This window comes from Pavona decussata, unplaced genomic scaffold (assembly GCF_977016875.1).
Source record: "Pavona decussata unplaced genomic scaffold, jaPavDecu1.1 SCAFFOLD_32, whole genome shotgun sequence".
NCBI lineage: Eukaryota > Metazoa > Cnidaria > Anthozoa > Scleractinia > Agariciidae > Pavona > Pavona decussata.
In genome coordinates this window covers 2,816,455-2,832,500 of record NW_028145455.1, presented here as the reverse complement: position 1 = coordinate 2,832,500, position 16,046 = coordinate 2,816,455, and the positions used below count along the sequence as shown (strand labels likewise).

The 16,046-nt window shown below is 38.1% G+C and overlaps 1 protein-coding gene across 3 annotated transcripts in view; it reads left to right on the top strand.

Moving 5' to 3' along the window:
• The window catches only part of LOC146484650 (mutS protein homolog 4-like), a 23,693-nt gene extending 10,261 nt beyond the window's left edge, over positions 1-13,432 (top strand). Inside the window, exons 16-32 of one of the 3 annotated variants that reach the window (XM_085104737.1) lie at positions 179-298; positions 2,034-2,046; positions 5,018-5,071; positions 5,521-5,722; positions 6,478-6,519; positions 6,629-6,753; positions 7,271-7,365; positions 7,484-7,531; positions 7,853-8,020; positions 8,575-8,601; positions 8,720-8,765; positions 9,976-10,040; positions 10,123-10,193; positions 10,315-10,333; positions 11,304-11,388; positions 12,037-12,125; positions 12,866-13,432. In XM_085104737.1, the coding sequence (XP_084960863.1) occupies positions 179-298; positions 2,034-2,046; positions 5,018-5,071; positions 5,521-5,722; positions 6,478-6,519; positions 6,629-6,753; positions 7,271-7,365; positions 7,484-7,531; positions 7,853-8,020; positions 8,575-8,601; positions 8,720-8,765; positions 9,976-10,040; positions 10,123-10,193; positions 10,315-10,333; positions 11,304-11,388; positions 12,037-12,125; positions 12,866-13,039 (1,443 nt within the window). In that variant the 3' untranslated portion in view covers positions 13,040-13,432. Of the gene's footprint in view, positions 1-178; positions 299-2,033; positions 2,047-5,017; positions 5,072-5,520; positions 5,723-6,477; positions 6,520-6,628; positions 6,754-7,270; positions 7,366-7,483; positions 7,532-7,852; positions 8,021-8,574; positions 8,602-8,719; positions 8,766-9,975; positions 10,041-10,122; positions 10,194-10,314; positions 10,334-11,303; positions 11,389-12,036; positions 12,126-12,865 lie in introns of those variants that run through there. The other 2 variants (XM_085104738.1, XM_085104739.1) reach the window with 2 other exon arrangements.
• Positions 13,433-16,046: the final 2,614 nt, after the last annotated feature.

Here is a 16,046-nt window from a genome sequence, read left to right as displayed (position 1 = left end):
GAGCGAAAAGTTCAAATGAATGAAATACTCTGAGCCGAGACTTAGATGTGAACTCACCAAAGGTCTTCTAATGTGCCGGTCACTTTGTTGTAAACGATAATCAGTGCCAGGGAGTTCTTTAGTTTATATTTGAGATCCAAATAGACTAAAGCAGGAGCAATTTGCGTTATGTACTCAGTCCCTCAATGACAGCAGATTTGCGACCATAATGGAGAAGATTCAAACGGTTATCCATGATGACACTCGGTATCAGAAAGGAACTCTCAACATGAGGACCCAAAAATGCTTTGCTGTCAAGGTATCAGTAACGTTAACAAAATTTCATCTCCCCAACACGGAACACTTTCCATTCGACTAATTTATTCTTGTTTTCCACGTTACCATGCTCCCACCAATAGCGTGGCTCCACTACTCACTATATAAGTAACACAAACAACCCACAATCCCCTCAGTGATTCTCTCAGACGAAGGGCTGACGCTCGAAAAGTCAGTACTCGAATCTCTTTGCGGTGGCCAATTTACCTTTATTTATTAATTCTGTTGATGAACCAAACATTCGTCTCTACTCTCCACCGACGCGACACTACAGTGTCTTTCAAAACTAACCCCCTTATAAATAAGTTAGTTTCACTTCTTTCAAGTTCAGCTGCAACGGATTATCTCAGTTGAACCTGTTCGGTAGGACAGATAAGTGCGTTTTCGTTACTAGTATTTCCTTCTACTGAGCAAAACCTAGAGTTTTAATTTCTTTGATAATGTGCTCAAAGGGTACAGAATGCGGTTCAAAAACTTCAACAAAGCTTTTTTACTCCATGGACACTTAGTGTCTCTCCATGGACACTTAGTGTCCTTTCAAAGCTGGCCGATTGCACGTGTATTGCCACTAGATAATTGTTCTTTTATTACCATACGGCGAGACATTTTCTGCTTACAAAGCAACATTTACAAAAATGGCAGTAAAGACAGGGTGAGCGTTTTTAGTTTGAGTATTACATTTCAGGCGTGCACCCAACGTATAAAGCTAAGCAAAAGAATTCAAAGGTTGCTTTTTGTCTACCGAAAACGACACTTTTATTGCTCCAAAAACTACAGGCATAGTCGATAGATTTTGACGTGTTAAGAAAGTAAGAAGTGTCGATTTAAATGTTCTTACAACATAGCCAGTCTTATATTAATTTCTTATTTATGCTGATATTTTCGATGACTGTCAGCCATCTTTATCAAAACTTGAAAAGCATGAAAAGTGTCAGAAGCCTTAAATAGGCTTTTGAAGGTGTTGATTATTGCGATAAATGCGCAAAGTCACTCATTAGACGCCCGCTCCCCCCCCCCCCCCCCCCACCCTGGTTTGGGGGTGGAGATCACTTGTGTCCATATAGGAGAAAGCTGATAGGCTCCCTCGTCCCTGTTCATAGTAGGAGTGTTCGATCTAATACATATGCTTTCTTTAATCCATCGCTTAAACTTGTCACCGTCCTGCTCAACAATTTCACTTGCTTCCCAATTCATAATATGATTGTTCTGACAGACGTGGTCTGTTATGGCTGATTTATGGAGTTCATTGGTAGAAGCTCTGCGGGTGGTCCTTGTGAAATTTCTGTTAGAGATCTTTTCTGCTTCCTTTCTTTTTGAGCGGGCGTCTAATGAGTGACTTTGCGCATTTATCGCAATAATCAACACCTTCAAAAGCCTATTTAAGGCTTCTGACACTTTTCATGCTTTTCAAGTTTTGATAAAGATGGCTGACAGTCATCGAAACTGTCAGCATAAATAAGACTTTAATATAAGACTGACTATGTTGTAAGAACATTTATATCGACTGTTCAGTTATCTAGCCTGATGAATTTCTTCAAGAAAGTAGGAAGTGATTTCCAATTACGCCACCATCACTGTTATGTTACACGTTTTACAAAAAGTTTAAACGAACTTTTTTAGTACACTTTTCTTAAGTCTCGTTTATTTGTTTGTTTGTTTTGTTTTGTTTTTTCATTCTTGTCCATCGTTAAAACTTTGAAAACGTCACCGGATGAAAGCCTCACATAAACGGTAAGAATTTGTTTTTATGTGTCTGAATTTGTGTACTGTTTAATAGCCATACAGGCAGTATCTGTTCTAACCCTCCAAGTTGCGACCGCTTTTGGTGCCATGGCGACTAAAATTTTAATCCTGGCGACCTCAGAGTTGCCAAACTTGCTACCAAACGTAAAGACTTAGCCACCAACTGGCCACTGACGAAAACATTTAACTTGGAGGGCTGTGTTCGATCAGTATGTACACTTGATTTGTAGAGAAAAGTATAACAGATGTCAGAACTTAGTCAAACCAGCCGAAGAAGAATATCTAATAACTTGTTAATGTAGCTGAAAACTTACTAACTAAGAACAAAACAGCTAAACAAAAAATTATGACATGGCGCCTTAACCTTAACTAGTAGGCCACGTTGCCTCTTCTGAGTCAACGATCCTCCTCCTCCAACCATCGATCCTCCTTTTCCGATATCAACCATAACGCCACTGATCACTGAGGACAGAAGCCACGCGTTAGCTCGAGATCGGACTCATCTCACTACTGACCCCGTGGAAATTTTTTCTTCCCTTGTTAGTTGATTTCGCTAACAGTAAGGACTTTTTCACTTGATGGAGCCAGGTCGACAGTACAACTTTCAACCGCCCTCCCTATACTTGAAGGACAAGAGCACTGTATTTTCTGACGTTCTCCCGTAAATCATCCGGCATGCTTTGCCATTCAATAGCACAAGGCTCCCGCTTACCAAGTTGTGTAGGTCGTAAGGGCATACGGGCCTCCCTAAAACATCAAGACATTGCACCAGGCAAGATTTAGTTGAGTGTCACTGAAGATAAGAATTTTGGCATTCTTCATGATCCAAGAATTTCGTCCTCGGCTTGACAACAACAAACAACAAACAACAAACCTTTATTATACAACATACTAGATAAATACAAATCCTGCTGTTCACGCACACTACCAAATGATTCGTTTCTTCCAGTTTTTAGCATTATCTCTCTATAACACTCCTTTTCATACGTAGCTAGTAAAATATGGAACTCTCTCCCGGACACTTGCAGGACATCTGATTTTCTTCAATTCAAGCAAAAGATCCTTAATTATGAGGCCTTTCCACAGTGTATATAATGTTGTATGTATATAGTGTATATATAATGATAGAATTGTAATTTGTAATTGTATTTCATTTTATTTTATTTTGTCTATTTACTCTTTCTTTCTAATATTTATTTTCTCGAAGATATTAGCTATTCAAAGCTACTCAGTAAATTCGAGGATAAAGAAAGTATATGTATGTATGTATGTATGTATGTATGTATGTATGTATGTATGTATGTATGTATGTATGTATGTATGTATGTATGTATGTATCAATCAATCAATCAATAATCAATAAATCTTTATTTAAACACGGTAAAATCCATCAGGAGTATAAAAATTAGAAATAACCTAACTATCCTAAACAAAATTCAAAACCTGACTACAACTAATCTAACTAAAACCTGTTTTTCATGAATGCCGTGTGTAACATTAAAAATGAATATTAACTAATCTTTTAAATTGACTAAGAGATTCAGCTTCTCTCACATGACAGGGTAGGCTGTTCCAGAGAACTGCTCCGCTATAAGAAAAGCTGTTTTTCATGAAATTAGTTCGCGGAAACGGGACAAATAGTTTGTTAACAGAGTCCCTCAGAGAGTAACGCGTTTCATTTCGTTTAACAAATTTAGATGATAAATATTCAGGAACAAGACCATTTAGAGACTTGTATACCATTATGGATTTGTGTATTTGAAATTGAGTGCTCAAATCTTTCCAATCGAGTTGTCTAATTAAACGGTTAGCATCAGCATCATAGCTAGAGAAGGTTAAAACGCGAGCGGCACGGTTCTGAAGCTTCTGTAGCCTGTCAAATAATGTTTTACCACAATTACCCCAGACAAGATTGCAATAATCGAAATGAGATTGAATTAGTGCGTTGTATATATAATGAAGGGTAGGTGGAGGGACAAAAGGTCTAATTCTTTTTATTGCTCCTATTCCGGAAGCGATCTTTTTAGATAATTTATCAATGTGTGTTTGCCACCGTAGATTTTCATCAATAAATATTCCAAGCGATTTGACAGAGGAAACGTGTTCTATCGGAACATTATTAATCGAGAGCTCAAGTGGGTTCGCCAAAGTACTCAATTTTTGTCTGGAGCCAATTAACATGAATTCAGTTTTAGAAGTGTTCAAAGTAAGTTTATTGGAAATAAGCCATTTGTTTAGGTTATCTAAATCGTGATTCAGATTTAACTGTATTGAATTCACATCAACGCCAGCATAAGTAATGTGGGTGTCATCGGCATACATCCTAGGCTTGCACGAAGTAAGGCAGTTTGGCAAGTCATTAATATAAATTAGAAATAAAAGGGGGCCAAGGATTGTTCCTTGCGGTACCCCACATTTAAGAGAGCAGATTCTAGAAAGAGAGAGAAAGAGAAAGAGAAAGGGAAAGAGAGAGAGTATGTATGTATGTATGTATGTACGTATGTATGTAAAAGTGGATGCAAGTCACGTTTAATTAATCAGGCCCCAGTTGTTCAAAGGCCGGATAACTTTGTCCGTTGGATAAGGCACTATTCAGGGTCTAAAATATACTTCACGTTAAACGTTGTCCAAGGCCTAGGTTTTCGTACAATCCCAAACTTAACTGTGGTTAGAGTGTCCATATTCGCTTGTACATGAGGAAATACTGAAAACTTTGCACAGATTGAAACTGTCGGATAGTGACTTATCCACAGGATAAAGTTATCCGGCCTTTGAACAACTGGAGCCAGAAATGCACCAGATATACTTTCTAGCTGACATTTTAACTTTATGTATTTATTCGTGTTATCCTCCACGATTGTAGTAAATAGCCACTGCAATAGCTTTTGAGCTTGCTTTATTCTTACTCTAAATGGTTTGTCAGGTGTCTTAGTACCAAGTATTCCATAATTCTCGACAGGCCTTCTGGACGTGGCTAGGAGAACCTACACTGAGATCGTTGACGACATTACCGGTGAGTGAATCTGTGTACTCACACGAGGGCCCCTTCACAGTCTTTTACCGTAGAACTCCGGCCTAGACGATCCCATACATGCCACCTTAGCTTGTTACTACGTCCATTTACTTTCGAGCCGAACACAAGCTTTTACAGTTATTTTCTTTTTGAAAAACCTCGTTTATCTGACCACACCGTTAATCCAGTAGAACCACGTTAATAAAACCACCGGAGTGGCCGGAGAAGGTTAACGAAACGAACCAAGGTAAGGTTAACAAGCTAAGGTCTTTTTTACATAACAAAGTGACAGAAAAAGTTTGTGCTTGATTCGAAAGAAATTGGTCGTAACAACGAGGTAGTGATATGTGGTCTTCGTAAGGCAAGATTCCAGTGTACTCGTGCACTTTTCTATATGTGCTTATTGCCAAAGGAAAGTGATGATAAAGCTATGCCTACCGCCTTTGCAGAGATGATCAAGCAATTGGGTGAAAAACACAATCTACCCCTCAAAACTGGCTTCAACGCTACCAGAGGGTTCTTTGTGCAACTTAACCTCAACAGGGATCAAGATATTGACCTCAAAACGCTGCCTAGTGAATTCCTAAAGGCGGTTAAGGCCAGAAGCGTGGTCAGCTTCACTACAGTAGATCTGGTAAGTAAAAGGTCATCGTGAAAAAAGTAATTAGTAATTAGGAAGACCTTAGATAACAAGGACGTAAACCAGATTTCAGAGCCCAGCGGTTTTCGCGATAACATGGGTTTGGTGGGGGGTGCCCATTCTCTCGGGCTCACAAACCTGGTTCCAGTCCTTTTTATTTAAGTATTTCCAAGTAATTAAATCATTTTCATTCAGAATTAAATCTTTTTCACTCAGATTTCCTGACTAGTATTTTTTTAGCAGTAGCTCTGAGTTTTCCAGACCTGTTCCAACTCCCCCAGGTAATGGACCAAATCCAGTTTTGTCAGCGCAATAAAGTCATGAGAAATGGATATTTTAGTCATACATACTTAATCCACGTCAAGAAGTACTGTGAATAACACAACTAAACTATGATTCGTTCTCAATCACATTGTTTTGATGGTTGGTTCCCTGGCTGCCTGACTTGCTGGCCGCTTGAATTGCTGGTTAGTTATATACCGGTGTACCTCGCTTGCGATAACGTTATTGAGTTGTTATACTGTATGTTGAACTCAAAACCTCGACATTGGTTTTCAAGAAATAACTTGCATTTATCGTGCATCTAACTGATAAAATTTCTATCTCTTTTTATTTTGATCTTTTTCAACCATACATGAATGGCTAAAGATAAAGCTTAATGGTAAGTTATACATGACTAAACATTCTTCCCCTTTCTTTCTTTCATTGTAAAGAATAATTCTCAACATCCAAACTCATAATCGCGGTTATGTTCTTTTTCAGACAGAATAAGAGAATCTTTGAACGAAATATACCTTATGACCAACGTGTAAGTTTACGTCTTTTTCTGATACATGTAAATACAACATCTTTATTAGATATAAAAGCAAAAGGCAAAAGTACTCACTCCCTGGTGCCATTTTTTCTTCAACACACAGTGTAGTATCTGAGCTTCTAAGTGAAATTCGTGAACATATGGGCTGCTTATACAAACTTGCAGAGCTCGTCAGTGTGTTGGACATGCTTGTTTCGTTTGCCCACCTCTGCACTCTCTCCGACTATGGTGAGCGTCCAATTACTAGTATAACGTTAATTCATGCATGCTTAAATCGTATGTTTACGTCCTCTTGTTACACAAAGAAGCAATAACCTGTTATGAGGGAAATTGGTTGGAACTAAGGAATCAGCAATCCTGTTATTGTCTTGTGACTGTAATCTTCCAAGTGAGAGTACCGTCTTTCTTCGCTGGCCGTCCAATAATTTTAAAAGGCACTTTTCCAAAATAATTTTCCTTAAAACTTCATTGAATAACTGAATATTTATCCCTTTCTGGAGTAGAAAAAAGGTTATTGCTTCATTACTTATTCGAAAGGTAGACTTGTTCACATAGAGACCGTTACTGACTTTTTAGTTTTACTGACGTTTAGATTTTCAAAGCCTCGTCAATAACAAGAGTTTTATTTTTCTGATAAATCCACTCAACTTACTAGACGACCCCAATTTATCACCTATGATCAGCACTGAACGTAGCTGGAATCTGAACTAACTTTCTTTTATTGTATTCTAAATCCATTGTACAGTGCGACCAGAATTCACAGACACCATGGCAATAAAGGATGGACGTCATCCTATTCTGGATAAAATTCTACCAGAGCCACCAGTGGCAAACAACACGGTTGGTATATCCAGATCATATTTTCTTCATGTTATAGACTGAAATTCGAGTCAAGCGCTGGCCATGTGTCGCCAAGATGCGGCTTTTAAAAATATCTTTTGTTTTTCTCACTTTTTAGTACGCCACTGATGGGTCAAATTTTCTACTTATTACAGGACCTAACATGGTAAGAGTATACATATGGATATAGTCGTAAGTTTGGTGTTTGAACTAAGAGTGCTTTCCATTTGCCGGAACTGGCCGGTCAGTCTGTAAATCGAATGCGTCATTTTGAAGGGATGGTGCTGCAAAAGTTTAAAAAATAATCAGTCGGAAAATGGTACGCACTACTTTGAAGAAATTTGACGGACAAGGATAAAACTTATCCTTCAAATTGGTACATTCAGTTCACGAACTGACCAATCTGGCCGGACAGTTGTGACAAATAGAAAGCGCCCCAAGTTTCTTACAGATAGCGTTTGTTGTTCTTCATTTTTCCTCCTCGCAGAGTGGAAAATCCACGTACTTGAAACAAATAGCATTGCTTCAGATCATGGCTCAGATTGGCTGTTACGTGCCAGCCGAGTACGCCTCGTTCAGATCTGCTGACCAGATATTCTCAAGGATAGGGAGCGACGATGACATCGAAACTAATTCATCCACGTTTATGCTTGAAGTAAGTTCTAATTACCTGTCACTAGAAATCTAAATGTAACCATTTATTTGAAAGCAAACTGACAGGCCATTCAAATATAAGGAGCTAATATGAGAGAAATATTAATTAACAATTATTCCACAAGCGCGCGCCTACAAGGTGATAGCCAACGAGATGCGTAATCATCTCGTATCCAACAAGCGCGAGTGGAATAATTAGTTTTACTAAAAACAACCACGAAGGATCGCTAAATCTTGTTAATTTAGTTATATTCTCTTGTTCCCCTGACGCGTACTCTTACCATATTTGTGGGGCATGGTATATAATGGCTCGTACACCATGGCCACTAAACGGCAATCAAAACTCTGGAACTGCGTTATCCATTGAGTTAGTTCTTAATAAAATCTGTTATTTCGTTTTTTCTTATTTGTTTCAAAGTGAAGGAGTTACATGGACTTTGTTTTGACTAAAGTTATTTTCCTAAGTATTATTCACTAGGTCGCTCTACTTTTTTTGTCGTTCTTAATTTAAACTTTGTTTAAATTTTGTTTCCTTTTACTTCTTTTTCTTTTCAGATGAAAGAAATAAACTACATAATTCAGGTGCGTACAAAACAACGTTCGTCCGTTTTAGTTTTATCTCAATAATTGTAATAACCATTTCAGTTAACCTATATTTTTTATTTTCTGTCTAACCAAGGATGTTATATTTACTCTCTAGAACGCAAGTGACAAATCCCTCATCATCATTGACGAACTAGGACGGGGTATGTAATTGTACAACGAAAATGCTCTCCTTGTTGATCTCTACAGAACGTTTGAGTACCATATGAACAAGACCTATTGCAAGAGATATAGCTTTCAATATTTAGGTTTCATTAGCGTTAAACGCTTTATGATACGTGTGAATCCCATACAAACAGTCCTGGTCGTGCAAGAAATGTTCATAAAGCCCCCCGTGCAATGAAGACAAAGTATCCAGTAAATACAGTTGAACCTCTCCACAACGGCCACCTTGGGGACAGAAGAAAGTGGCCGTTATTGGGAGGTAGGGGTGTAATATGACACCTTTTTTTTCGGGAAGTACAACATGTTTATTGCGCCAAGTTCATGCTTACTGTAACCTATAATGGCAATCCAATCTTAAATAATATATATATATAGATAAAATACACAATAAAACGTAAATAATGTTTTGAATCAAAATGTTAACAGACGAAACGAGCAAGGTTCGCAATATTCGCTATATTATTGTAGACAATTTATGCTTACTGCAGCATAAAAATGGAACACAATCAAAATACGTATACTGTATCATTAAAATGGATACAGAAACGTAATGTTCCGAAGACAAATGTCGATTACTGCATGTTTATAAAAAAAGGTTTTTACAAAAAAGAACTGTACTGGCCGTTGTCGAGAGGTCATTTTGGCAGTTGGGGACGCACTTCCGTTGTAGAGAGGTGGCCGTTGTAGAGAGGTTTAAACAAGAGCTAATGTATGGACTGTCCGCCGGGACAAAAAAATGTGGCCGTTGTAGAGAGGTGGCCGTTGTGGAGAGGTGGCCGTTAGTGGAGGTTCGACTGTATGTTTTCGCTTACCTCCACCACTGTTTCCGTCTAAGCGCTGTTATGGCAAGCACAAAGCACTGCCTCGAACGTTATGTCCCTAAACCGTGAAGTAAAAGACCCGACTATTATGTGAGAGAATCGTCAGACTGCAAGTCGTAGTGTTTGTTTAATCTCCCTCTACGTCTTCCCGGATTTCGTTACTGCTTTATGACGACTGTTAGCATCCATCAAGATTTGATTCGAGGCCTTTCTGTTGATTAAGCCTTTTCTCCTTCATCGCTTTGTTCATATCCTGTCAAGGAAATTACATGTACAGTCCATCCATTGCACAAGAGAGAAAACAATTTCATACACATGGAGGGAAAGTAAAAATTATCTTGTTGGTTTAGAATCGATTTTTTTCCAGGAACAAGCAGCGAGGAAGGGGTTGGAATTTGTTTCTCAATATGCGAGAATCTCTTAAAGAAAAAGGTAAGGCTTGATGTGTGTACAATAGCAAAAAAAAAGAATCAACATTTCGTTTTGAACCTTGAATATATTTTGTGCTTCCCAGGCATTTACTTTCTTTGCAACTCACTTCCTTGAGTTAACGAGAATGGACAGCTTGTATCCAAACGTCGAAAAGTGAGTTGACAACGTTAAATCTGAAAATTTATTGTTCCACGGTCAATGCTTTAAGTATGAGTTCATAGCAAGTTAGAAGATAACATCGGTGATTAACCAGAGCTTATTGTTTCTTTTGCAGTTTGCATTTTAAGATTCAGGTAATCTAACATACATTAATATTGTAACCAATATTATGGTCTTCTTTTTGTACTGAACTGCAGCTAGGGAGAAAAAGACAGCCTGAAAAAGGTTGTGTTTCCAGTTTTGCTACAGTACCTCTTGGAAATTTTGTAATGGGAGAGTGCTTGTAAAAGTAACTAACAAGATAATAGCATAACATGAATAAAGCCGTGCCACAAATTTATACATGAAGGCGTTCCCTTATACAGACCACACCACGCTTTGTAAGTAATCGCCGCTTCGTGATATGACGACTGCATTAAAAAGAAAAAGAAAAAGCGAAAAGAAAAAAAAATTAAAAAAGAAATAATTCCTAAGCATATCATCCTATTCGAGGCCTATTACATAAGACAAATCGACCATATGCATCAAGCTTTCTTCCTAGTAATCTACAGTCATTCTGAAAAGGTCGGAAATAGATTTGAATTCGGTCTTGGGGGAAGTAGGTTTAATATTCAAAAACTTCCGTTTTGCGCTGAATTTTAAATGAAAACGATTTATTTTTTTATCGGTTTGTTTGTTTGTTGATTGAGCGACAATCATAATCTTTTCTAATAAAGATGGCGCGCATTGTTTGTATAAAGATGATCGTATAGATCACGGTGCGTGCGAGTCAAGCCACCAGCAGCCCATGCCAAGCACACGATGAGACCACTACCTCTACGAAGAAAACAACAGTAGTTGTAGGCTGCGCATTTTGTGAACAAGCTTGTTACATAATATGCTCATCTTTTAATATTAGGATGCGTCAAAATATAACAGGTTGTATGAGAATAAAACAAATACACTCTAAATACTAAAAATACGAAATTAAAAGAAATCAGAATGAAAAAAAAAACCCACTAGGTTTGTTTCTGTGTTGTTCTTAATGCTGTCTTGGAGCTTCTTTCTCAATGGTACTAATACACGAAACACATGGAATAACTTCATCTTCTCAAACTGCCATAGAAAAAGTTCAGTGACGAAGCCTCCTGTGAGAAGATAACTTATACCCATGTGTTATCAAAAGGAAGAACAGAAGAAAAACATTATGGTAAGATTCCTTCACTGGGTGACTGGAATTTATATCTAAAGTCATAAAATTAAAAGATACCAAGACTGGATATACGTTCATGGACCGAAATCATGTTTCACGTTTTGAGAACTTGTCAATCGCAGTAAGTTTGAAGCATTCCTGTTTTGCCTTCTCGTAAATTTTAACTGGATCTTAATTCGTAACACTAACCCTGGGAAATGGGGGCGGGGGGGAGGGGGCTTAAAAAGAGGGTTGGGTGTACTGTAGCAGCTAAGTAATAATTAAACGATATGGAAAATTAACAAAAATAAACCAGCTCAAAAATAACATGAAATTACTCGGTGATAAATTTAGAAAGATTAAATGAGATGGGTTTATACATCCTGCAGGTAAGTTACAATGTATAATTTATCAAGAGAAAACAAGGGGACAGAGAGGGAAACTAGGTGCGTTGGCTGGAATATGTGTCCCAAGGGCTTCGCTGGGGTCTCCCTCTCTGTACTCTCATTTTCTCTTGAATTTATGCATTTCATTACCAGTAGATTAACTGAATAGTAAATGTAGAGTTTGGTTATGTAACAGATAAACTGTATATCATATTTATTCGCAATTCAGACTGATATAATACTGCTTTTAGCTCTTTATTTTTTCTTTCGTCTTTGAAAGGTCTTCAACTTGCTGAAATCTCCACACTACCACAATCAATAGTGAGGGAAGCTCGAGAAATATCAAAGGAATTAACAAGGCAAAAAGAAGTAAGAACTAAGTACTAATACCAAGTATGAGCCTCTATAACCGGAGTTTTTTTTTTTTTTTTATCAGATCCAATTGATCTTGTGGTGGGTTAAGAAATATATATATATAAACTAACTGAAAATTTAGTTGTTATTGGCCAAGGGTGAAGCCTAAACTGTAGAACTAGTGGTCAAGTTGTTTTTCTTTATTCGATTCAGTTACCGGGGGTCTTGGTTAACATGTGAACAAGGAAAAAAAATGAGCTCAACACTCCTACAACCGATGTGCGTTCTTAAACCTCCCGAAAAATATTTTGGGTATAAGAAATTAAGAGTATTTTCAGCGCACAATGTTAATTACTTGAAATTCGATTTTAAATCATTTTGAAAGCTGACATCTTGAAAGCCCTTAGAAACACATTTGGCTACAAGCCATTGCAAAAAGAATTGAATGGTAAAGTGGGACTTGAAGTGTATTACATTGTCTCATTAGCCTTTTAGAGTGCGTCATTTGTAGGAAATAGGAAAAATGCTGAGAGTGTAGACCTCAACCTTTTTGCAACTGCCTGTAGATACGTTTGCACTAAAAAAATCCCACCAAATCTTAGTGATGGAAAACGGATTTGAATTATACGTTTCAGCGCCACAAACTACTCAGGAGATTTTAGAAACGGACCCCTGGATAATCAACGTTTATATTGAAAGCAAAATTTGTTAAAGAGGTTTTAATTGTTCGTATTTTATACCTTGTATCATTTTAGAAAAGTCACCTTCTGCCAGCGGAAAGTCTTCAGCAAAGAGCCGTGTTCAGACTGGCAACAAAGCTCATCCAAGCTGCACGAAACTCGCGCCTTGACAGCGCTGGACTTCGAGGTTATCTTCTGGGGCTTCGAAATCAGTTTGAACGTGAATGTGTTCCCGAAGTGGAAGAATAATGCCTTTTAGGGTTGCAAGCCTAGGCTCTTAGAGTTTCGCAACAACTTCAGAAGTGTATTTTTTTCCGAAGATGAAATATTTAAAATGCCAAGGCCTTCCGACATCTCTTTTTAAGAAAGTCTTCATGTCACAAACAAGAGAAAAACACAAATTTTAGAGTCCAACCAAGGAGTCCAGCGACGGACTTCTCAAGACTTGTTTTCCTATATAAATCTGGATAAGAGTTACATTGAGTTGTTTGAATCATTACCTCGGACCCCAATAATGGCATGGTATAAGTCAGAGCAATTGTCGTTGACAGGAGAAATGTGTCTTGGGTGCTATTAAAGGATTCTCTAACGATCAATCAAAGTCTCGATGATTTTCGCCAATATTTTATGTTATGGAGAAATTCCTGTTATAAGCCCTGGACTTATGAAATTTCGTAGGGGGTTTTGGGTGGGCTTATATCTGGGGGGTGCTTATAAGTGGAATAAAAATGTTTCGAAACAGGTTGATAATAAAACATACTTTATTTCACTACAAGACCAAATTCGAAACTCCAACTTTATGTAACCGGAAAATAACAAAACATGATCAGACTTTGCTCTCAGTTCTACTTCACAAGGTGAAGCCTTTCCTGACTTCAAACTCGTCTTGTTCATCATCTGACTCATCCATCTCAAGGTGAACTGAGCTCTACATCTTCTCACTGAAGGGGTGGGGTCCTATGAGCGGGGATACTTATAAAGGAATACTGTACCCTTTTTAGGAGGGAGGTGGTTATATTTACATAAAGATAGGCCTGTAAGCTGAGGGGAGGGGCATACGATCTTTGATCTTTGTTTCTCGGGATGCTGTAAAGACCCTCGTTTCAATTTATGGGTGTGGTACGTCGAACCAGTTGATTAAGGATCTCAGTGAAGTTGAAGCGAGAAAAGTTGTGTCCCATCAACGGTAGCGTGCGCCGCAGACGGACTATAACCCCGGTAATAATGGTTATTACCGGGGACTATAAGGTACGCCTGCGGCGAAGGCTAATCAACGGCGATGTTTTTTAAAAAGATCGGTGAGATGATGACCCGGAAAGAGGACCCACACTCGGCCGATATAAGATACATATTTTTAAATATATACCTTATATCGGCCTAGTGTTGGTCCTTTTAGAAACTTCCAAGATTCCAGATATTTAGAAAAATGTGATATTTTAGGGGTATTTTTAAAAGTATTTTTAGGTCTAAGTGGTTTATTTATAGACGTTTCTTATCGAATAGAGGTGCTTTAGTCCATTTACTGCCAACAGTAACCTCATTGAGCAATTTCCCACTGAATAATGTATCCCATGAGGCTCATGGTACAGAACACGATGGAAGGGTTGCGGGTCGCTCCTTGTTCCACTGGAGACAAACAGCAAGTGTTGTGAAACTGTATACAATCACAGTAACCCAAGCATTGGTTCCTTTTTATATTATCAGTGACAAACACTCGAGATTTTGACGAAATCTTAGGCGCTTTTTTGCGGAATTTCCGGAAAGATATTTTAGGCAATTTTACGAGATATTTGTATACTTACGGCGAGGAGCTCGATTTAAAGGGACAGTATCACGTTATTTTTAGTAACACATTGAAAATCGGAAAGACGCTATTCGGTTGATAGCAGCCAAGATATAATGACAAAATTCCATTAAAAGACTATCAGAATGCAAAGAAACCATCCACAGACATTTTCGCCGGCAGATGACCAAGATAGAGAGGGGTTCAAATTTGAAAACGTCTGGCGGACGTTTTCAAATTTCGCTGCTGTAACGCACTAAAAATCGCCGGTTGTACTATATTTTGGTTCAACCTTTCGTCTCAGAATCACTATTAATATTTCTCTAGATTAGCGACTGAGATTTTAATTAACACAGTGTTCAAAGTTTAAATTAAGTGAATTTTGGCCAAAAATGATGATATCTCCCATGATACTGCCCCTTCAAGAAAGTTCCGATTACTTCCCGCCCCCGGAAACTACCCCACACATGCGATAAAAAAAACACTGGCATGTTAACAGGTTCAACTGGCACAAAAACAGTTTCGAAGTAAACAACAATGGGCTCCTGCCCAACGTTAACAACCTCAGCCATCTCTATTTCCTCCAATCCTCCTTTCTCACCCACAAAGACGTTGTGACTCTTACTTTGGGGCTTTAACCAGTAAATTTAGTCTTTCGGAACGGCTCTGATAGCTCCGATGATGGTGATAAGTAAAAGACATAAGCTGAACAAATTGTAGCTGATATAATATGCCAAGGATAAATCGATCATCACGGAAAATCGAGTCTTGTTCATCTTTTACACTCGACCAAATGAAAATTGTTAAGGAAAACTTCGTCATTATCAACGCCGCTTTTTTGCAGTAAAATGCATAATGATAAGCGTTCTTTCGTTTTGTTGTTGTTGTTGTTGCCTTTTTTTGTTTTTAGTTCATTTTATTTTATTTTATTTCATATATATATATTTTTTTACATAAACCTCCTCCGCCCAGTCTTTTGTTCTTAGTTACACGTTCTCGTATTTCTACTGGAGGCGTCTTGATTGTCCAGACGTATTTTTGTTGGCTGAATTGGATACAGATGATTTGGAAAAGGGGTACGTTGGGAAGTGGGAGGGGGGGAGGAGGAAAATTTGAAGCGGAACTTGAATGTAATATAAGCGCCTTACGTTTTATTTTACCATCATAACTGTTTTTTGTTTTTTTTTTTTAGTTTTATTTTTAGTTCTTAAAAACTGTATTGCTTGAAGTCTATAACAGAACTCATAACAGAATTGGAACGTTCTCGAGCGTTAGGCGGTAAAATAATAAGCATAATTCGCACGCGATGCCATAGAATAAACTGGCCTATTACTCTTTGGCTTCGCTTGTTCGGGATCGCACTGTGAAATACTGGCCCTCGATCAAAGGCGCTCCTCTCGGTCCCACTGGCACAACCTCATGCAAATATTCCCCAAGCCAGTACGGATCTGTCACTAGGTCACTAATTGTCAG